Consider the following 23,401-nt stretch of genomic DNA (forward strand, 5'->3'; position numbering starts at 1 on the left):
TTTGGAACTTAATTCCTCCTAGTCAAACTTGTCTTTTTATTCTTTAAAATGTTTTAATTTTACAATTAATTTTTATTTTTAATTTCTTAGTTTAAAATGTTCTTTGCCTTATCTTTTTCCTCTCCTTAAATCCCAATTATTTTACTCTTTAAAATTTTTAGAGATCTTTCTATTTTATTTCTACACTTATACCTGTGATCTCCAGTCTTAAAAGTCACTCTACAACATTGCTCTTGTTTTCCACATTTTACAGTGTGGCAGCTGATACTCAGAGAGGGAAGGGCTTGTTAAGGTGACAGAGCTAGACTTGGAGGATCATATTTAAAATATTCACCTTTTAAAAAATTTTCATGTGTTTTCTTTAATTCTTGGACCTTCCCCCATTAAGTGAACTGGCCATTCTGGGCTCAAATCTCTGGAAGGGATATTGCAATTGAAACAGAATTGTAAAAGGAATTTTCCTCTTGGCTTTTGTGTTTCAAATGCTGAAGGATTAAGGAGAATGGAATGACTCAAGGACACATGAAAACTGTGAGGCAAAAAGCAGGAGAAGAGGAGCTAAGTTTTCCCTCCTCTCCCAAACTCCCAACCCCAATGAGGAAATGTTTATACTGGTTTGGTGAAAAGAAATGACTTGACAAGGAAGTCATGAAGTTGTAGATATGGATGAGTTCCTCTAAGAGGGTCCTATACATGCTCTCTAAGCGGAGGTGGCGAGATTTCCCAAACGCGTTTGTGTGTTTGAAAGTAGATGGGAACCATGCTTCAGCATTTCATGGGTAAAGGCATAGGATGGCACGAAGACCATGGGATAGAAAGTGGCCTACTGTGTCCTGAGAGAGGCTTCCACAGATTTAGGACCCCCCAGCATGTTGTGCAAGCAGCAAAATCATCATGTAAACCCTCATGCTCGAGTGGCATGAAAGATACAGAGAAATTTGTATATTATGAAGGTACCTTGAGGATGGGAACAAGGGGTAACTCAGTGACAACTTTCATGGACTGATGACAGAGATCAGGTGGGTTGATGGACGTATCAACAGTGTCATCAGTTAAACTCCATCATTTCTCTTTTTAAAGTCACGGAATGAATTATAGAACAACTGTTCTCTGAGAAGTTATTTCATTATAACTTTATTCAAGATACACATTTCATTTTGCACAATCTCACTGCATTCCCATTACCGATGCTCCTCTTTCCACTGCTCTGGAACAATCAGGGAGGTGAACCAGGAAAAGAAGGAAGTCCCTAAGGATGCCCCGGAACCTTTTATCTTCTGAGATCTCAGAACAGCAGAACACAGCGGATACTGAAACATAAAAGTGCAATAATAAAATGATTGAATTGCCTGAGAAACAGTGATTTCAGCAAAGCAATCATGCACCACATCATGAGAGACTGCATTGCTCACCTATCCCCATGCCCAACTCCACCTTCGCCTTAGTTCACCTGTGTTATGAGAGGTTTGGGGATTTGATTGGAGACGTAAAAGAAACTTTTCACTCCAAACAAATGGACTGAAGGTATATTTTATTATATAGAGGATAGTAAAGGCGATAGTCTGCAAACAGATCCGAACAGGTCAAATAATAAGAGGGAAAAAACATCTGTTCGACTGGAAAGGGAAAACAGCCACATCGGCTGAGATACCAGCAGATTTGAATAGGTCACATAATAAGAGGGAAAAACATCAGATCGATCGGAAAGGGAAACACCAGATCGATTGAAGGAAAATGACATAAATTAACCGGAAAGAGAAATATCAGGTTGACAGAAAAGAGAATATATTAGATCAATTATTTTACAATAAATTAATTACTCATAATATCTATGCCCCACTGTCGGGAGCGTCCTGTCAATCGACATGGCTGGGCAAGGATTATACATCCTGGGCAAAGCGTCCCTTTTACAGGTGGAACTCTCACCAGGTCTCAGACTCTAGCAGTTTTTTATAGTATCAATAATTTTTAGAGTAAGCAGTTACAGAGCTTTTTTTAGAGTAAGCATCTAGTGTTTCCATGTATAAATGGTTATCAGTGGCGTACGTGTACTGAGCTCCCCCCCCAGCCCAGTAGTTGTGTACGTGCATTGTTTGCCTTGCTTATCGTCCCAGCCCAGCACAGATGGCCAGTCTGTCCCAGGCTGCGGTGCCCGAAAGGCCTTGAAATTTTTATATATTGTAACTATCTCCATGGGAGACAGGCCAGTTTTCAACACGCAGAAAGCAGCTTTTATATTTTTTTGTGTGTTGGTGGCTGTAGGTCAATGGAGCGGCCAAACAGGGCTGTACTCATGTCAAGATATTTTTGCCTGTGGCCGTCTCCATTAACCATAAGACATTATATGTACAGATACATATATTTACAGATACAGAATTTTGTATATAAGTATATAAGGCATATCCAAGAACCCAAAATCTAATGACTATAATAATTATAAAACTATCTTGTAATAAAGGACCCAAACCCCAAGGTAACCAATCAAATAATTCCTTAGAATATGAAATATTATTAACTTGATCTTGTAAATCATGGATAGTATCAAAGATAACATTAGTTTGATCTGATATATTGAAACAGTATATATCCGGTATTTTAGTACAAGGTGTTTGATGAAGAAGAAACAAATAGTCTAAAGCGGCTCATTGTATAAGAGTCTCTCTACGCAGTTCTTGTAATTTCTGAGATATAGCTAAGAAGGCTCTAACGGTATTATTCATTACATGTGCCAGCAAGCAGGAAAGGTGTTTAATCTGACGATGGTTGTCTATAATCAAGCCAGGATCAGGTAGTAGGAGGGCGGCAAGCGTTGCCACAGTAGAGACGGGAAGAAGGTTAACATGAGGGTCACAATCTGTAGCGAGAGCTCGTCTTACTCGGGAATTTTTGGTAGGGAAAGCAGCCATAAGAGGAACTATTGGGCCAATATCACATGTAACAGATGTGTGAGGTGGAATGTATGAGTATGTAGTATTATCACATAACCGGAAATACCCAACAGACAGTTGTGAGGAAGTAGCAATATTAACAGGGATAGTCTTCTTGTAATAGAATGGAATATATGTACAATCAATGTAATAATATGTGGTAGAAGTCACTCCTGATATAGGCATAGTTACTAAAGAGGAAGAAATAGTGACTTTAACATGTGACATATTAGATAAAGTAACACCTAGGCCTAATAAATTAGTTTGTAGAAGTCGGGAAGGATTATTACTGTTTTTAAGACAAAAAGTAGTTTTATTTAGAACTGTGTGAGCTGAATGTAACCACAGATTAGTGTTTTTAAGAGGAGTAGTGGCATTAGGAAGGATGATAACAAATCGAGTTTTTTTAAGAAATGGGGAATCCGGATTCCCCTTTTTTTATTTGATATAAGAATACCAGCCGCCATCATAGAGGGTAGCAGAAGGCAGGGTAATAGAGAAATTATAATTAGTTTTGTGTAATTGATCAGATATAGGCTTATACCGAGAAGTTGCTTGATGTTTTTCAGACCAAATTTTTTGCCCATTCATAGTCCAGGTTATAGGTCCCCCTGGTGTAGAGCAGTTGGTCCAGCAGTGTAGAGTCAAAGGTTGTCTTACGGAGATATTAGTTGGTGTGGAGGTCTGCAGCAGACATGGAAGTGTAGCATACCATAGCGAACACAGCAGGAATATCTATTCACGTAAAGAAACAGAATTTTTAGGAACATGATATAATTGTTTATTTTTTGGATATATAACTATGAGTGTTGTAGTGGGCCCTTGGGCCACTATTTCTGTGGTATGGGGAGCCGCATTGGGTGGGTGTGTCACCCACACTTTTGTTTCAGGTTTTCATCCATCTGTAGACCCAAATCCTTGTATTCCTCTTTTAGTTAATTTACTTGGAGGTTGTCCTTGTGACACATTTGGAGTCAGGAGGGGAAGCACCAATAATTGTCCTACTTGTTCCCCAGACTCTATAGTTAGTATTGTGTTATTACCATTATATAATATAAATTTTATTTTTTTTTTGTAATCTGGGTCAATGACTCCTCCTAGTACATTAATACCTTTTGTTGTTAGTCCAGAGCATCCTTTTAACAAACCAAAGATGTTTTTGGGCAATTGTACCCCTATCCCAGTAGGGACTATAGACTATTTCTTAGGGGGCAATTGAATAGAATAAACAGTAGATAAATCCAATCCAGCCGCTTCGGCCGTGGCACGAAAAGGCGGTTTAGCAGACTGCGTCAGGGGCCAATATATTAAGGTCATAAGCTCATGGGTGGCGGCTGCCACTTTTGTAATCTTTGTTGGTAATAATCTTGACAAAGGAGTCTCATCAGGGCCTAGTGGCCTGTCATTTAACATATTTAGAACAGTACTTAGACGGTTGTGCCACCCCTTTAATGAGCCATGACTGAGTTTCCTCAATTGTTGTTTAAGCAATCCATTTATTTGTTTTATGAGGCCTGCAGCTTGGGGGTAATAAGGTATATGATAAATCCGTTTTATATGATTTTTTTTTTGTATAAGTTTGAATCAACTCACCTGTAAAGTGGGAACCGTTGTCACTCTGAATCTGTCTTGGTGTTTTGAAATATAACTTAATTGTATCTAATAATTTTATGGCACTCTGTTGGGTGGCTACTTTAGTCAGCATAGCCAATAAATAACCAGAATATGTATCAACAGCAGTGGAGGTATAAGTATATTCGCAAGAATTTGGCAAGGGTCCAATAAAATCTATTTGTCAGGTATGGGCGGGAAATAATCCCTTTTGGATATGACCTTGGTAGGGGTGTGGAACTCCCTGTTTATTTAAATGTTGGCATAACTGACATTATTGTACTACAGTGGCAATATCATCATGGGTGACGAGGATTTCCCTTTGTTGTGTCCACCTGTATGAAGCTTGTTCTCCCAAGTGTCCACTCTTCTCGTGGACCCATCTTGTTAAACCTAGATTGTATGTTGCACGAATCTGTCTCAGCTGACCAGCATGAGAATTATGTTTTTGTTTTGTAGAAATTAAAGAATTGTGAGCATTAACATGAAATACAGTAACAATTGTGTTTTGACATCATAACCATATGTCTTTTCATAATTTTTTTTTCATATTTTTTTATTATTAATTTTTTAGTCATTTTTTTTATTGTGGCATTCACGTTGTCAGACCTTGTGTCACTGCCCATGAATCAGTATATATATGACATTGTTGCCCTTGTTCTTGTTGAAGTGCCTGATACACTGCATAAAGTTTAGTATATTCGCTACTCATATTATCTCCAGTGGTGACAATTGTTTGTTGTGTGGATGGGTTATAGGCAACTGTTTTTCATTTTCATGAGTCCGATATCATTTTGGCAGAACCATCTGTAAACCAAGTATGTTTTTGTTGTTTTTTATGTCAATTGATCATATGAGACACCCCATTTAACAGGAGATTTTGTTATACCAGTCTTAGGCGACATAGTCAGGTCACTGCTATATTGAGATACTTGTTTATATAATAGAGACAACCCCTTTGGGCCAGGTTTGGCCTGATCCTGAATATACCATTTTTATTTGATGATGTTAAATTTTTGTGTATGTCCAATTTTATGAGTAACAGGCGTGCTATGAATCCATTGTATAATGGGTATTTGGGGTTGCGTAATTACCTCATGTGCCAGGGTAAGACTTTTTGAGTCTGTTAGAGTCCAATAGTAGACTAACAACTGTTTTTTAAAAGGACTATATCTTTACTGGAACAAGGAAGTTTGTGACTCCAAAATCCCAGAGGATAATGTCGGGCACCTTGTTTTTGTCATAAACTCTAGCTGGCATACTGATCAATGACATCTATCTGTAATTCAATGGGTCCCGGTTTAATTGGCCATAGATCTAAAGTAGTCTGAATAACGTGCTTGGCTGCTTTAAAAGTTTTTTTTTTGTTTTATTTTCCATTCAAATTTATATATTTTTTTGGTAACTTTATATAAAGGTGTAAGGAGCCGACTTAAATGTGGAATATGTGCCCTCCAAAATCCAAATAATCCAACAAACTTTTGTGTTTTCTTTTTGTTACGAGGTGCTGCAAAATCCAATATCTTTTGTCTAGCTTTAGGTAAAATTTCTTGTTTTTTATTATTTTAAAGTATTTCCAAAAATTTAACATTTGAACTTGGGCCCTGAATTTTAGCTGGATTAGTTTTCCATCCATCCTCCTCAAGCGTGTCTATTACTTTTTTTAACTGTTGTTGTATCCTTTTTTTTTTCTTTTTTTTGGATCATAATATCATCTATATAATGTATTATTTGGACATCATCGGGAGCAGGTACCTTTGCCAAGTTTTCAGCAACCTGTCGATGGCAGATAGTGGGACTATGCACATATCCCTGAGGAAGTCTAGTAAAGGTATATTGTTATCCCAGCCACATGAAAGCAAACTGTTTTTGGACACTTTTAGGTATAGGTATAGTGAAAAAAGCATTAGCCAAGTCTATAACAGTATACCAAGTGTCTGGATAACATTGTACTTTTTCTATAAGAGTAATCAAATCAGGGACGGCAGCTTGAATAGCCGGAATCAATTTGTTTAGGTCTTTGTAATCTACAGTCATTCTCCATGTCCCATCACCTTTTTTAACAGGCCAGATAGGATTATTCCAGGCTGTAGTTACTCTGTGAAGGACTTTTACAACCCAATAATCTTCTACGGTCTCAGATATTTCTTGCTGTCCTCCAGGGATGCGATATTGTCTTTGACTGACCACTTGTGTGGCAGGTGGAATTTTTACTTCATGATGCAAACGTCCCACAATTACAGCATTAATATGAAAAGACAGTAAATTGGTATCGTCCATCAGCCAAATTTAACGTCAATCCTTTTAGAATATCAATCCCAATTATATATTCTGGTATGGGCACAATCATGACTAGAAATGTGTGCCGGGGTAGTTGCCCAATTTGGATAGAAAGATTAGTGGTGACTGCCTGGATTTCTTTTCCCCCCAATCCAGTTATCAGAATTGATGTACCTTGAAACTTAGTTGAATTCCCATAGATAAGGGTGGCCTCTGCCCCTGTATCTACAAGTGCCTGCACACTAGTGGTAGATCCATTTTTCCAAAATATTTTAATTGGTACATGTGGTCTAATATCTTTTCTTATAGTGGCACTAATTGATACAGAGGTTTGACCTTCCCTTCAATCACGTAAGTCAGCAAGAAGAGGATCCAAGGGAGGAGGCGGTGCACTAGGTACAGTAGGCACTAGGTTGGAAGCATTCTCTATATTGTCCCTTTTATTTATTTGTTTTACATTCAGCCCTTTTTCTTTATATAGTTTCCATAATTCTTTAGTGTCAACTCCATCAATCTGATCTTTGGGTACTCCTGCCTGGAGTAGAGCCAAAAACATATCACCTTGAGTAATTTTATCCTTTTTAGAGAATGTTTCTCTTTTTTCCCTTCCTGGAGAGTTTTCAGTTGTCTGCCAGTCTGCCAAGTCTGCCAGCTGCATAATCTTATCTGCAAGTGTTGATATAGGGTTTTCAGTTTCATTCATGAAAAGGGTTGTAATTATTTGTTTGTATGCCGGAGGTGCAGTTTTTATCAACTTGTTTCGCATCTGGACACTTAAAGTCATTTCATTTAAAGCTTCACCACACCCCAGAAACACAGCCCGTTTCATGGTTTCTTCTCTCATCTTTTGGACAGAATCTTTTAAAGTGTACCACGGTCTATTAGTGTCCGGCCACATATCATCCGTGGGGTATTTATCTTGAGCTCTTTTTACTGCAAGAGCCAATAAAGTTGTACCATCAGTGTCTTGTCCACGATCATTTGGGGGGTGAGCATTCATGCTCCAATCTCTGAAAGCTCCCCGTATTACTGGATCATTGGACAAAATTACAAATTTAAAAGCATCTCCTGCATCCAGATTAATTCCTATGGCGCCCATATCATATAGGCGAACAAGCCAGGTTATAATGGCTTCTCCAGGCTTTTGCATAGCCCGGGCTACGATATCAGAGATTTCTGGTTGGGTAATATCCTCAATCACATCCTTCCTTACAGGATGATCACCATCCATTTCCATCCACAGACGGCGAAGAGGACGTGCCTCTGTGCGTTTGGGCGGTTTTTTCTCTTCCTCATAATCAGTTTCTTCAGAATCATCATCCCAGATATCACCATCCCATGTGTCAGGGTCCAATTTAGGGCTGGCCGATGCTATGGCCATGTGAACTTTTCGTTTATTTACCTTTCCTTTCCTCTTTCTATATTTATATTTGGCCACTCTTACAGCAGCATTTTCTGCTATAGCTTGGTAGTTGTGAGCCTGATCTCCCAGTGTATGATATTGACACTGAATCATAGCCAGTCGAAACTGTAAATCTGAAACTTCTTTCTCCAAGAGTACCTTCTCTCTCTGTATCTTATCCCTATCTTCTATAGCCCGACGATAAGCAGTCAATAAACACCAACCTCGTCGTGTCAAAAAAGAAACATCATCTTTCTTTTTTCTTTCCATCGTCTGCAAAGCTTTGGTCACATCCAACGGTTCAAATCGTCACAGACGAACATCCCAAGATTCACATAACCCTGCCCTACAAGCCCACTCCCCAGCCAGAGTGCAAAAGGGAGGGTCCTCCCATCCTGGGATCTCCTCCACCTTGGCTTCAGTTTCCTTTCGTTTGAATTGGAAAGCCATCTCCTTAAGCGAATCCTGCTCACAGCGCCAATTATGTTATGAGAGGTTCGGGGATTCGACTGGAGACGTAAAAGAAACTTTCCACTCCAAACAAATGGACTGAAGGTATATTTTATTATATAGAGGATAGTAAAGGCGACAGTCTGCAAACAGATCCGAACAGGTCAAATAATAAGAGGGAAAAAACACCAGCTTGACTGGAAAGGGAAAACATCCACATCGGCTGAGATAGCAGCAGATTCTAATAGGTCATATAATAAGAGGGAAAAACATCAGATCGATCGGAAAGGGAAACACCAGATCGACTGAAGGGAAATGACACAAATCAACCGGAAAGAGAAACACCAGGTTGACCGAAAAGAGAACATGTCAGATCAATTACTTCACAATAAATCAGTTACTCATAACGTCCACACCCCACTGCTGGGACAGTCCTGTCAATCAACATGGCTGGGCAAGGATCACACGTCCCGGGCAAGGCGTCCCTTCCACAGGTGGAACTCTCACCAGGTCTCAGTCTCCAGCAGATTTTTATAGCATCAATAATTTCCAGAGTAAGCACTTACAGAGCTTTTTTCAGAGCAAGCATCTAGTGTTCCCATGCACAAATGGTTATCAGTGGCATACGTGCACTGAGCCCCACCCCCTGGCTATCGTCCCAGCCCAGTAGTTGTGTACGTGCATTGTTTACCTTGCTTATCGTCCCAGCCCAGCATAGATGGCCAGTCTGCCCCAGGCTGCGGCGCCCGACAGGCCTTGAAATTTTTACACATTGCAACTATCTCCATGGGAGAAGGGCCAGTTTCCACCATGCAGAAAGCAGCTTTTATATTTCTTTTTGTGCTGGTGGCTGTAGGTCAATGGAGTGGCCAAACATGGCTGTACTCATGTCAAGACAACCTGCATGAAATATCACCATCTTGATTGGTGACAGGAGGATCCAACATCAGCCGTGAAAGGAAGGCCCCAGCTTTGGGCACCGTTCCCTCTGGCTGCATGACCACAGAGACTTCCAAACCCTCCGCTGTAGCTTCTGATCAGCTTCCATCAGCCCCAGAGTGTAGCCCCATGTCTGATTAGGGAAGAAAAAATGGATTCCCTTGGTTCCTTTCCTTTTGCAATGTGTCTACTGCCTGCTAGGTCTCCTCTCCCCACCCTCCATAATCTGTTTCTAAGATTTCAGATGAGTTTTCTTGGCTCTTCATTCCTGATTTAAATGGGCTGATATGCAAGGTAAAAAGCAACAAGGTATAGCAGGGTAAAATGTAAAGACCTAGATTAAAAAATTTTTAAAAATCGCTAAGCAAGCAAAGGATGTAGGTAGAGTTGGAGGAGAGAATGTGGGAAGGAGATGTGCTTAGAATCAGAACGAGAAAATCAAAGCATTTATTTCAGGAGTAATTCCTCGTTTACTGCTTGTTGCTTGTTCTCCGCTGTGTCCAGCTCTTAGGACAGTCCTGGCAAATAGTGTGCCATCACTAAATACACGTCTAATGAATAAATGAACACATTGAGTGAACACTCCATCCTTGAAGGTGTGCTAGCTGAGGCAGACTGACCATCTGTCAGAAATGATGTAGAAAGAATCTGTGCCCTGCGTGGAGCCTAAACCTCCGCCTGTAAGATTCCTTGCAAGAATTTATGACTCCAGTAATGAATGTCAACTCATTTATTCTAGATCATTTCTCTAACCAGAAAAATAACGCAAAATTGACCAATGTGGGGTAGAGCAGTTCTTAGTGTTATACTGAATTCTTAAACAGTTCTGTGAAATAGGTTGATGTGGATAGTTCCCAAAGTGGGGCCTGCAGGTAAAATCTCTCCTTATCCTGGTGACAGTAGGAAATAAGGGGGAGTGTGTGAAAGATATCGAAGGTCCAAGTAGCCATCTCTTTCTCACAAAACCACTTGGAAATGTTTGACGAGTCATTTTCTCTGTGGGTTCGGGGTACAGGAGATCATGGAATAAAACACTCACGTCTTTCCAGTGTGGTACAACTCGAAAGCTTTGTGGGGTTGGTGAAAAGGCAGCTGATGGGTTACTAATGGATCTACATTAATTTTCTTTTGCAGGTAATCAGTCACTAGTTGCGGAATACAGCCTCTGGTTTTATAATCTGCAAGACAAAAAGGCTATTGTAATGAGATTTGAGAAATACCAAACCAAGGAAAAAAATCAAGTAAGTCATGGAGATGGGTAAAGTATTCCTCTGAAAATTTGCCATGGAACATGAGAGATAATTCATTTGTACATCAGAAGACATTGACTGCTATTGCTAAGCGTGGCTGCTACAGACAGTTCTGTTACCTAGAACTCCTTTGGAGAAAAATGGGGTCAACACTCACATGCTACTGAGTTGAAAAACGGCCCTTTTAAACTAGCAGTCCCCAACCCGCCTCCTGGGCTTCCCATTGCACAACCGTTTTCTGCTCTCTCTGTTCACACACATAAAGACGGCGTGAGAACTTACCATCAGAAGAGTGAGTGGAGATGGGAATGTTAATTTACTAGAGCTGTTGGTCAATATTTCTCAGAAATAAAGGCTTCTCTGGGAAGACAAAAACCAGTGCTAAAACACCAGGCTGGTGCATATCATTATCCAAAGAGTATTGCTCTTAAAGTAGCACAATCAACTGAATCCACCAGTGCAGAACCAAAGTTGACCGAATTATTCCAAACACGAGACAAGCCCAAAAACTATTTTGCAGAAGATAAAAATTGTGTTCAAACTTAAAAAGCCTATTTAACTAAAATCAATTTGCAAAATATACCAATTTGTTGGAGGAGAAGTCTTTGGAGACTTCTACCATTATAGCTGTGTTTCCCAAGCAGAGGAATTTTGAATTCCATGTTTCTACAAAGTTGAAAGGGATTTCACAAGAGCAACTATCTGGTCCCTTCTGTTCAACGACCCACCTCCTAAACATACGCCCCCTTCAGCGTCCGTCCAGAGATAACCTTCACTGCATCAAGGGAAAGCTGTGAATTTGATGGAGCCAACCCAACGATCAGACAGACACCATAGCTCAGGTGGCAGGAGTCCCAAGCAGCAATCTGATAATGAAAATGATGACCATAAGCATGTCACCACACATAAATAACAAGTACCACCACAGGCAGAAGGAATTGTGGAGTTCCTAGATTTCAAACCTCTCCCTGGGCAGATGCTACTTCAACCTCAGCTTCAGCACCACCAGTGATGGGATCTCATTAGAGAACCAGTAGAGTTTGGTGGTTAAGAGCACAGGCTCTGCTAGCTGTGTGACCTTAGGCAACTTACTTAACCTCCCTATGCCTCAGTTTCTTCATTTGTAAGAAGAAGAATAATGCTACCTCCTTCATAGAGTTGTTATGAGGATTAAGTGATTTATCATTCTTAAAACATTTAGAACACTTACTGGCATATAGTAAGTACCATGTGTTTATTAAAGAAAATTACCTACTGCCTCAAAGGCCACATACTCTATTCTTTGCCTGAGCCTCTCACTTTCCATGACTCTCTGTCCAACTTACTTCTATTAAAACAAAACAAAATACGTGCATGTGAAAGTTCATTTAAAAAAATCACTTTTCTAAGCATGTACAGTGTACTTCTTCCTATCTATCTATTTTACCTCCTTTTCTGCTTCTTAACTCTGCTCTCTTTCCCCTTTCCTCCATTTTGCCTTGTTTGTCTCTTTCCTGTTGCCCACATCACTACTTCTACTTTGTTCTTCAAGTACATTTGGTACACACCGAAATGTATTGAATGTCTACCTTCTCTCTTCTAAACTGAAAGATCCAAAAATATGGTGCCTATTTTATTCACACTTACGTCCCCAGAACTTAACACACTAGTGCATAGGAGCTCATTTTCAAATGAATAAATGGTTTTGATATAGGACAGACATAAATATCTTACATGAATTAAATAATGTTCATATTTAAATATAAAAACGTATATATGAAGAAAGAGCTAGGGATAAAGAAAAGGGAATACTGGTATGGTGGCCTTTTGCATGTTTAAACTTTGTATACCATAATGACATATTTTTAAGTACATATAGCTTTTACTTTCAAAATGAATGTTTTAGAGTGAATTTACGTTCTATTTTTAGGTCTTGGGTCCACAGTTCCAAAATGTATGTTCAGGAGAGTTTATACTTATCTCCATGTGGATATTTAACGTGTACCCACCCACTAAGCATCTATTTGCTGTGCCCCAAGCCCACATACCATGGTATCCACAAGTCCGATGGCCTCGAAGGCAAAGTCGACACCAAAGCCCGTCATTTCCACCACCACCTGCTGGACAGGCTTCTTGAGGTTCCGAGGGTTGAGACAATCAGTGACCCTTAATGCTCTTCCCCGGGGAAATTTCTCCTCATTGATGTCAACCCCGATGATCCTGGAGGCACCAGAGGCTTTACAGCCCATGACAACGGCTGAGCCGACTCCTCCAAGTCCAAAGACCACGCAGGTGGAACCGGGGGTGACCTACAAATGCACAAGACATGTTCATATTAGGAATCAAACCTGGACACATGTGTAATTAAGAAAATAAACAAACAAAAACAGCCATTGAGACTTTTGGAACTGTATACACCAATTGAAACATTTGGACTGATTTAGCCTAGTTTAGATGTTTTCCAGGGAAATCTCTACATACACACCAACACACAGGTACCTTCCTCACCCTGGCCGAGTGAACAGCAGCCCTGTAGCCTGTAGGCACCTCACAGCTTATGAGACAAACTTTACCCAAAGGAGCAGCATCATCAATTTTTGCCACTGCAATCTCAGGCATAGCAGTATGTTTAGTGAATGTGCTTGTGTGGAAAGAGTTGTAAATCTTTTCTCCTTTGCAGGTAAACCTGCTAGTCCCATCCAGAATTAATCCAGAAGAAGGTAGAATGCTGTTCTACAGTGACGTGGACACAGCACAGGCACCGGCACAGACACACGGAGGTGTAAAGAGAAATGAGCACCTTTAGCTACAGATCAGTGTTGTACAATATGAGTGATGTAATGACAGAGTGAGGGGCAGATCTACTCACTCTTGCTTCTCACAGAAGTTTCCCCTGGGGTGCAAGCAGGAACTGCATTCTCGACGCTGTGGAACAACGAGTGTGAGGACTTTGTCTCCTATATCCAGAAAGGAGTTAATGTGATCACTAGTTTAAAATATCATTGGAACAGGAAGACAATAGTATGTTTATAAAAATTCATTGAATGGCTTGAAAACTTGCTGTGGACAGATTACGGCAGCCAGTATAACATTATCCACGGTTGTTTTGAAGGAGAAATAATATAACCCGGTTTTAGAAATTCCATTTTTCTTTTGAGTGAATGATGGAAATGTGGGGATATTCCCTGCTGGATAGATAGTTGTAGGTCTGCTTCCCCTACTCTGGAAATTGAATAATAAAACCAGGAATGAACCTTAGAGGTGTCATCTAGTTTAACCATTCTGTTTTCCACTTGAAGGGTTGAAGTCTCACGGTGGTTGTCACCTGCCTATAGTGGCGCAGCTAGATCACTGCAGAGCTCTTTCACTGAGTTCCTGACCATGATGGCACACTGATCCTGGCAGGCCTCTAACATGTTTTCTTTAGTGGGGCTAAGTTCTAAGATGTGCTAACTTCAGAGAATTAAAGGAATTGCTCTCCCTCTGTAGAGCAAGGCTGCTTCTGGAATACTTACTGCTGAGGGTGGTTTTTAGGTTGCAGAGTTCTGGAGAAGTTATTGATTATGTTTGCAGCCAGTCATTAGCTAGCCCTCCTGGGCCCTAGGGTGACAGGCTGGGCAGGGTCCGAGAAGAAAATTAATAACACAGCCATCAGGGACTTAAGGAGGCGTGATCAGAAGTCTACCACATTGTCTTTACACGGTCCTTACACATTGTTATAACACAGAGATGACTCCCCTTTGGCCTCTCACAGAGCTTAGATGGCATTAAAAATCTCTTGTAAGTTTAGATAAGGCATCTCTTACCTTCACTGGCCCTAAAAATTTCCAAAGGTGCTGGATTTCAAATTCAGGAGAAGTTCTGCTCTCTTGTCCTTTCCCTTCAAATACTCACCATTTTCCACAAAACTTCCGCTGGAATTTTTCTAGCTGAAGATGAGTTAGAGGATATATCCTTCCTATTTGCATAATGTTCTTGGGGATGTAGGGAACAGGCCTTTTAACTTCCGTCCCTCCTACTATGCCTAGCGTCAGATGGGTGGTAGGCACTCCATTGCTGCTCGCTAAATGAACACCCTGGTGATAGCTTCGCGAATGTCCTGATCCTGCGCTTTCTTAAACCTCTTTGTGTGTGCCTGGCTCCAAGCTGTGAGCTTCTGTAGTCTCTTAATCTGTGTGATTGCTCTTATTCGTTCTGATCATTTCAGACATGCTGAGAATAGCTATGTCAAGATCCTTTTAGAAATGCCTGGGGAAGAGCATATACTTGCTTTCTTTGATTCTTTGAAATATCACTATCTTCCTGTTAATGAAAATTTAAGTTGTATATTCTAGTTGGTTAGAACATTCATTCATTTGTCAAACATTCAATGCATTCTAACCCTGGGACAGGCACTGTGCTAAGCATGTGGGGGACACAAACATATAAAAGAAGCAGTCTCTACCCCTAAGGAGCTTTCAATCTCTTTAGAAGTACACTAGTCCTATGTCAACTCTCCTTTGGCTATGGGTATGTGCTTGGCTTAGCCACCGCCCCTCTGGGTTGCTAGACATGACAACAGGGAGACTGTGCAACTCTTGGAATCACTGGATACATTTGGTATCATGATATGTGAAGAGTCAGGAGAATCCAGAGGTAAACCAATTTATTTCTTCTGTAAATACGTTAATGCATTGTAAGTTCCTCCTTTGTGCAAGGGGAGCCCTTTGGCAGGCTGTTGGTGAGAAGGATTTTGTGGCCCCATTTCCTACCTGGTTTCACTGAGCTCACTCCTTCACCAATGCTGTCCACAATCTCAGCTCCTTCATGGCCTGGGATTAAAGGAAAGTTCAGGGGGAGTAATCCTTTTAGCACATGATCAGCAGAACCGCAGATCCCTGAAGACGCCATCTGCATTGAAATAAGTGACCAAGGATCAATTGGTTTGGAAGTTTTCTTTGTCTTTTATCTGAGACTGAATATTAAAAAAATGTTTTACATGAATTATCTCATTTGATCCCTACAACAACATACAGAGGAGCACAGGGCAGGTCTTTTCACCCCCAATTTAGAGGTGAGGAAAGGGAGATTTGAAAACTTAGAATGGCTTCCCAAAGTCACGAGGTGCATGTCCAGATCTGGTAATAAACTTAGCTCATTTGAAATCTACTCTGTGCAACCTACGTCATCAAAAAGTTCTGAAATATGAGGACAATCGCTTACAATGAAGGACTTTTTTTTTTTGGGAGGAAGATCAGCGCTGAGCTAACATCCATGCCAATCCTCCTCTTTTTGCTGAGGAAGGCTGGCACTGAGCTAACATCCGTGCCCATCTTCCTCTACTTTATATGGGATGCCGCCACAGCATGGCCTGACAAGGGGTGCATCGGTGGGAGCCCGGAATACGAACCTGGGCCGCCAGCAGCGGAGCGCAAGCACCCAACTGCTACTCCACGGGGCCAGCCCCTACAATGAAGGACTTTTTGACCACGTATCAATAGCACCACCATTGAGAAACACTGAATTTTAGGCCCAATATTGTGGACTGTTTCTCCCATGTTCTGGGAAAATAGATTCTTAAAATTTTAAACTTGTACATTGAAAACATTCTTTAAGTGAATAATATAAAATACATTTAAGTTAAGGAAACTAACCATTGCAATATTTAACTGACATTGAGAAGTTTTAAAACTTCTTAGGTAATGGCCTAAGTTTTTTTTTGTCTGTGGATAGGCCCAATCCAATTACACTGATCATAAAAATGAAACATTTCATGTACCATAGCCCCTGTATTACTGTTCTGCCTGCAATACAGCCAGAGAAGCATAAACTCAAGCATACTGACCAGTTCTCCAGTATCTGCAGTGAGAGAGGCAGCATTATAGCTAGGACACTGGGAACAGCTGTGATATAACTGTGACAAATGGGTGAGAAGATATACTCGAGAGAAATATGCTTTGGTTTTTGTTCCCACAGTACTAAAGTGGCTTCCAGGGCTGAAGGCTTGAAAGGCTAGACATGTTATTTTAGGTATACAGCAGGCTAGAATCTCATTAGTTTTGTCCTACAGATCAAATAAGAATATGCAATTATTTGTGGGAAGCCTCTATAGCATAAGCTGGAGGTAGGATCGTCTGTTCTTAGGGGCAGATCCAGTTCTTACCCTTGATTTTATCCAGGGCTCGGGTCCTTGCTGCTGCAGCTTCCACTCTGGTGGGCTATTCTGCATTTATTATTTAGGGTGTAGCCTTTGTAGTTAAGAAACATATCAGTATAAGAACAGAGACTATTGGCTAATTAACTAGTAAACATTTTATCAGATGGTGACCAGTACACAATAAGCACTAATTAAATGCTGTTTGGATGGGTGATAAATAGAAAAATATAGCTTCTGAATAGCACTCAGTTACTAACCTCCTTCCTTTGTGTACATTCTTATCACTTTCCTGTTTACCTTCTCTCATGGGTGAAACAAAGTCCTTAGCGTAACACCAGACATGGACTTGATATTTATTTAGTGTTACTTCCCATATTCTCCTGTTTGGTCTTTCACTCACCATACATCTTTTTCTACTCCTCTCCTTCCCTCCATCGCCTTTGCCTTCTGGCATCTTTCCAACTGCCGTCATTCCTTTTCTCTGTTAATCTTCCAACTGTCTTCCTATGCCTCTGCTTTGATTAGATATGGTATGGATTAGAAGCATATGGCTTTTAGTATTTGTTGTAGTCGTCAAATCAAGTGTTGAATTTCCTGGTATTAAATTAGAAGATAGGAAAATTTAATGTTTAACAAGATTCTAAGTGATAGTACTCTTGATCTTGGATATTTAATGATTTTGTAAACTTGGAGATATACTGATTGAGAGGCTGATTTTAGAGTGGCAAGGGGCTTTGACAGGTCAGTGTTTTCCCATCACTGGTCTAAGCTCTGGTCAAAAATTAATTGTTCCCTCCTTCAAATCATCTTGAAGGCCATCCTGGAGTCCTAGCTGCTCATTCCTGGAAAATGAGATTTCCACATGGTGCATGTTTTCAGGAAAATTCTGAGGTTATTTTAATGTATGAGCACAAAATAAGAGAGACAGATAATTAGTCTGTTAGTCACTGAACGTATATTTTGTTGATACCAACTTTGTATCATAGAAGCATAGAGAAATGCATTCCTTGTCCTCTTTCTCTCAAAAATGGAAAGAACTTAACACTTAAAACTCATTCGAGGTCATTTTGTGAAGTGTATAGGCCTACGATATTACATAATTTAAGTAAAAATTTTAATAATTAGAAAATAATTGTAATAGGTGGGTGAACTACCAATATTATACAATTATTAAGATTGTCTCAAACAGTCATTAACTCTATTCATTTATCTTAGTTTTAAAAATTCTTCTTTTGGGGGCCGGCCTGGTGGTGTAGTGGTCAAGTTCGTGTGCTTCGCTTTGGCAGCCCGGGGTTTGCCAGTTCAGATCCTGGGCGTGGACCTACTAACCGCTCATCAAGCCATGCTGAGGCAGCATCCCATTTAGAAAAGCTGCAACTCTACAACTATGACACACAACTATATACTGGGGCTTTGGGGAGAAAAAAGAAAAAAAAATGCTTCTTTTATTAAGAAAAGTGGACAGACCAAAAATGTAAATTATATATATATTTTATATATAAAACAAAACAGGATTTCCTTTCATTTGCCTCAAATGTAAAGGTTAAAAGACTTAAATTTACCTTAATATGAACTTCCTCAGCCTTTGGTGGCTCAACTTTCACTTCTTCAATTGAAAGGGGAGAATTTGTCTCCCAGGCAATGGCTGCCTGGTACGTGAGTGTCTGTTGATGCAGGGAAGTAAAATGACATCAGTTAGGGATAGCATTTAACTTCTATTCTGATCATACAAATGACACTTACCTGTTATAATTTTACAAATGCAAAAATCGCAAAGAATCAGAACAAAGATCATTGCAATTACAGACACAAGCAGCTGAAATTTTAGCATTTTTTTCTAGTCTCTTGAGATAATTTTCATACAGTTGAGATCATGTCATATAAGCAATTTTGTATTTTGCTTTTTTCTAATAATAGCCACCATATATCGAACATTTACCATTTACTTGTTCATAAGAATTTTCCCATGACTTCAAAATGCTTTGTATCATTTAAAATAATCAATATCAAATGACTCCTTTATATTCTGTCCTTTGAGTGTGTGCTAATTTGCTTCATCAGTGACCACCTAAGTGTGTAATTATTTCCACTGTTTCGATGATTATAAAGTGTGTTGTGATGAACAGCTTTGTTCATTGTTTTGACTTGCCTGGTTTCCTCAAGTGAGAATTACTTGGGAAAAGATAAGAGACATTGTCAGAGCTGAAGTGATTGACAAGTCTCTTTACAGAAATGTTGAATAATTTGGCACAGCCTCTAGAAGGATAAAAGAATATGTATATCATCATCATTTATTCCATTCTCATTAGCATTGATTGTGGTCATTAAAAACAAAATATCTGGGGCCAGCCCCAGTGACCTAGTGGTTAAGTTTGGTGCGCTCCACGTTGGTGGCCGGAGTTCAATTCATGGGCGCAGACCTACACCACTCGTCTGACAGTGGCCATGCTGTGGCGGCGGCTCACGTACAAAAAGAGGAAGATTGGCAGCAGATGTTAGCTCAGGGCAAATCTTCCTCAGCAAAAAAACTACCCCCCCCCACAAAATATCTGACAGGCAGAAAAAACTAGTTACTTCTTCTTGTTAGTATTTTTTGAATGCTAATGGTGTTGAATATTTTCTATGTTTATGTTGAAGGGGAGGAAGACTATCCTCTATCCACTCTGGGTCCTTCCTAGCTGGGCTACAAGTTAAGTTGACTCATGAGACCGAATAGCAGGAGAACATCAAACAAAGCTTTATAACATGTATACATGGGAGAAACTCAGAAAATAGAAACTGAGCAACTCATCATTCTAAGTTGTTCACTTAAGTATTTTTCAGCTCAAGATAAGGAGGGTGTTCGGGTAGTGGTTTGGGATTTCAGAGGGGAAGAAGACAATTCACATGGAGATGGAAATGCAAATATTTGTCAGACAACTCTTTACAGGGCCACCTTTAGAGAACATGGCTGGAGAGACAGAATTTTTGATAAGATGGGCTTGTTGGTGCCTTTCTTATCACATCTATTTTACATTATACTACAGCCGTCATATGGTAGTGGCTCCTTCCTGGAACAGGCCTTCTATGTTAAATTCTTTAGGCAGTTTGGGAGGGGAAAGTCAAATGTCCTTCAGAGAAAATAATCAAGGTAAAGAAACATAATTTGAGGTGTCCAATTTTGATCTCCCACAATGTTAATTATAGATATTTGCCTCTTAAGTGGAGTGTTTGGTCATATATTTCATGTACCTACTGGCATCTTGCTGTTCTTATTAATCATTGGACCTCTTTACTCATTAAAAGAGTGACCTGTTGTCTGTCAATTTGTCATACATGGTTTTCCCTTGTTGATTTTTGACCCTTAATTTTTTATAAAGTTATAGGTACACACACGTGTTTTAAAATTTTGGTTCATAAAAATCTTTTCCTTTCTTATGTATTCCATTTTGATACTTTGAAAATTGTCTCCATATAGAGACCAAATAAATATGTTTTAGCCTGTCTTTTAGCTTTTTATAGTTTGATTTTTAAACATTAAACTCTTGAATCCAACTGAAAATTATTTTGTAGTGTGAAGTGAAGTTATAGTATCTAAATGAATTGTCGCAGCATGAGGCCTTGATTGTTTCTTTCATTTCTGCTTCAATTAGCACCTTTACTATGTAAGTTCTCATATTTCCGGGTTTCTCTATGGAAGCTGTTTCTATTGTTCCATTTATCTTTCTGTCTATTCTCTGCACCAGCACCTCGATGATCTGAGTACTTTAACTTTTTGACATATTGTGCTACCTGGTGGTACTAGTGCCCTTCGTAATTTTATGAATGCTCCATTTGCAGGTTACTGCACTAGCAATTGTAAAATATACTGAGCTGAGTAAATCTGTTATGTCTTCAAGAAATTTAGATACCAATAGAGGAGGTAATATATGTCTTGTAACACAAAGGAAAGGGACAAATGCCACAAGAGATGTTCAAATAAAGTGATATAGAAAATACTACTTCTTTCTGGGGAGAAAATAATCAGATAAAATAATTCTGCTTTTACCTACCAAACTCAAATAAAAACATATACTTTATGAAAAAATTTTCCTAATTTCAAGTGTTACACACTCAAGGCAAAAAACTTGTAGAACTCAGACAAGGGTAAAGGGGGAAGAAACTGCAAGTCTGGCACCCAGCTATTACCATTTTTCACACTTGGCTGGAGTCCTTCCCATCAATATTTGGTGTGTGTGCATGTGTGCTTACATACTCATACTGAGAGTGCTGTTCTCTGGTCTTCTCTTCCCCTGAGCATTGTGAATAGTTTGCAGGTAATTTTGAATAACCACTTAGGACTTTATTGACTAACATATCACAACTTATTTAATCAATTTCCTAGTATTTGACATATGTTGCCTCCAATGTTGTACTCTTAAAAACAATGCTGCAGTTGACCTGTTTGTAAAAAGATATATAATTAATTTCCTCGGAATCAATTTCTGGATCAAATGATAGGCACATTTTTAAGGTTTCTGATACAATACTGTCAAATTTTCACCCAAGAAGTTTCTAGTAATTTATTTCCCCAGCAGTGGAACTCATTGTGCACGAGTTTTCACAGGTGGGAAAACATTGGATATTATCCTTAAAAATCTTTGATAATCTGATTGGAGAAATGATGTCCTAATTTTGTTTCACTTGCACTTTTTGGGTAACTAATGAAGATGATGCAGATATATTATAAAGGTAGCACAAGGGGCCAGCCTGGTGGTGTAGTGTTTAAGTTCGTGCGCTCTGCTGTAGCGGCCCAGGGTTCACAGGTTTGGATCCTGAGAGTGGACCTACCCATGGCTCCTCAAGCCACACTGTGGCGGCATCCCATATACAAAATAGAGGAAGATGGGCACAGATGTTAGCTCAGGGCTAACCTTCCTCAGAAAAAAGAGGAAGATTGGCAATAGATGTTAGCTCAGGGCCGATCTTCCTCACCAAGGAAAAAAGAAAAAAGTGTTAGCACTTACTTTGCCCAAAGTGTCCATGATGAATTTTCTGGTTTCCTTGGTGTCTTATAGGTATATCCAAGAAAACTTTACTTCTTAGACTCTGCTTCTGGGAAAACTAGACCAGATGTGTGTACTTTTTACATAGTCAAAGTCATTAAAAGTTATTACACAATCACAGATCAACATGGGAAAAAAGGAACCAGCACTTAACGATCTAGCTAGTGCAGCTTCGAAACAGGGCCAAGGGTGTGGCTGGACAAATCTGTGCTGAAGAGATCAGATGTGTTATTCGTGGGTCTAGTCAGCTGTCGTGGCAGAAGCCAGGAATAGAAATGAGGTTATCCAAGGTGGATCTGTGAAAACCCTTTTGTGTAAGTGTGGATCCCCTTGACATACACAAACAGTGACAAGATTTTTGAGACCATTATATCAGCAGAAACACTGTCAATTTGGACTGAAGGGGCCAGAGACAGGATGAAATGAAGGAAGGCTGTCAGACCTCTGGGATTCTAGCAACAGGAAAAGGGCTGATAGGACTATTCAGCTACAAACATGTGCTACCCTTCAAGACAAAGGAAAAGTGACTCCGAGGGTGCAGCTGTGGATGCCAGGGCCAGAGAGACAGGGCCAGAGGGTGGAGCATCCCTGGAGCTGGAGGGTGAACTAAGCCACAGAAAATTATTCTCAGGCCTTGAAGCCTAGTAGAATTTACCCTACTGGGTTGAGAACTTTCTTTAGACCAGAGACTCCTTTATTCCTTCCCTTTTCTCCCTTTCAGAATGGAAATGTCTACCCTACGCCTGTCCTGCCATTGTACTAACTCCTTTTCTAGTTTCCCAGGGACACAGATAGGGAGGAACTTTGCCCCAGGAAGGATCATACCCAGAGTCTGACCCACACCCGATAATAAGATTTGGAACTTTTTGAGTTGAAGATATTTAGATGAGATTTAGAATTGATAGTTAATTCTAGAATAGGTTAAGACTTTGGGGGATATTGTGATGAGGTAACCGCATTTTGCACATGGGATGGGAGATTGATGTGACTTTTGGGAGGCCAGAGGAAGGACTACAGTGGGTTGAATAGTGTCCCTCCTAAATTCATGTCCATCTGGAATTTCAGAATGTGGCCTTAGTAGGAAATAGGGTCTTTGCAGATGTAATTAGTTGCGTTAAGATAAAATGAGGTCACACCAGATTAGTATGGCCCTAAGTCCAATATCACTGGTGTTTTTAGAAGAAGAGGAGAGGACACAAAGAGATGCAGACAGGGGAGAAGGCCATGTGATGAGGCACATTTTTGTAGGCAACAGTTTGCACAATGCCTGGAATATAGTAAGTGCTTCAGAGATGTGAACTGCATAATTATTGCTTTATAGAAAGAAATTTTTTAATGCGAAAAACAATATATGAAAAAAGAGAGAAATAGAATTGAGCCTTAAGATACTCAGATAAAGTTGA

General features: G+C 39.8%; 1 protein-coding gene across 1 annotated transcript; it reads right to left on the reverse strand.

Annotated features, from left to right (window-relative positions):
- Positions 1-1,285: 1,285 nt before the first annotated feature.
- Positions 1,286-21,977, reverse strand: LOC131409374 (alcohol dehydrogenase 1-like). Its single transcript, XM_058546465.1, has 9 exons — positions 21,960-21,977; positions 18,537-18,638; positions 15,590-15,728; positions 13,708-13,795; positions 13,347-13,566; positions 12,887-13,147; positions 11,597-11,725; positions 10,649-10,803; positions 1,286-1,310 (listed from the first exon to the last, which is right to left on the reverse strand). Exons 1-9 carry the CDS (start codon positions 21,975-21,977, stop codon positions 1,286-1,288), a joined length of 1,137 nt encoding a protein of 378 aa, XP_058402448.1.
- Positions 21,978-23,401: the final 1,424 nt, after the last annotated feature.

This window comes from Diceros bicornis, chromosome 8, assembly GCF_020826845.1.
Source record: "Diceros bicornis minor isolate mBicDic1 chromosome 8, mDicBic1.mat.cur, whole genome shotgun sequence".
Taxonomy (NCBI): domain Eukaryota; kingdom Metazoa; phylum Chordata; class Mammalia; order Perissodactyla; family Rhinocerotidae; genus Diceros; species Diceros bicornis.

Coding starts and splice junctions, on each gene's coding strand:
- LOC131409374 (XM_058546465.1), bottom strand. Junction 15,729..18,536: donor CTGAGGAAGTTCATATTAAG/GTAAATTTAAGT, acceptor ATTTCAATGCAG/ATGGCGTCTTCAGGGATCTG. Junction 13,148..13,346: donor CTGCTGTTCACTCGGCCAGG/GTGAGGAAGGTA, acceptor GTGCATTTGTAG/GTCACCCCCGGTTCCACCTG.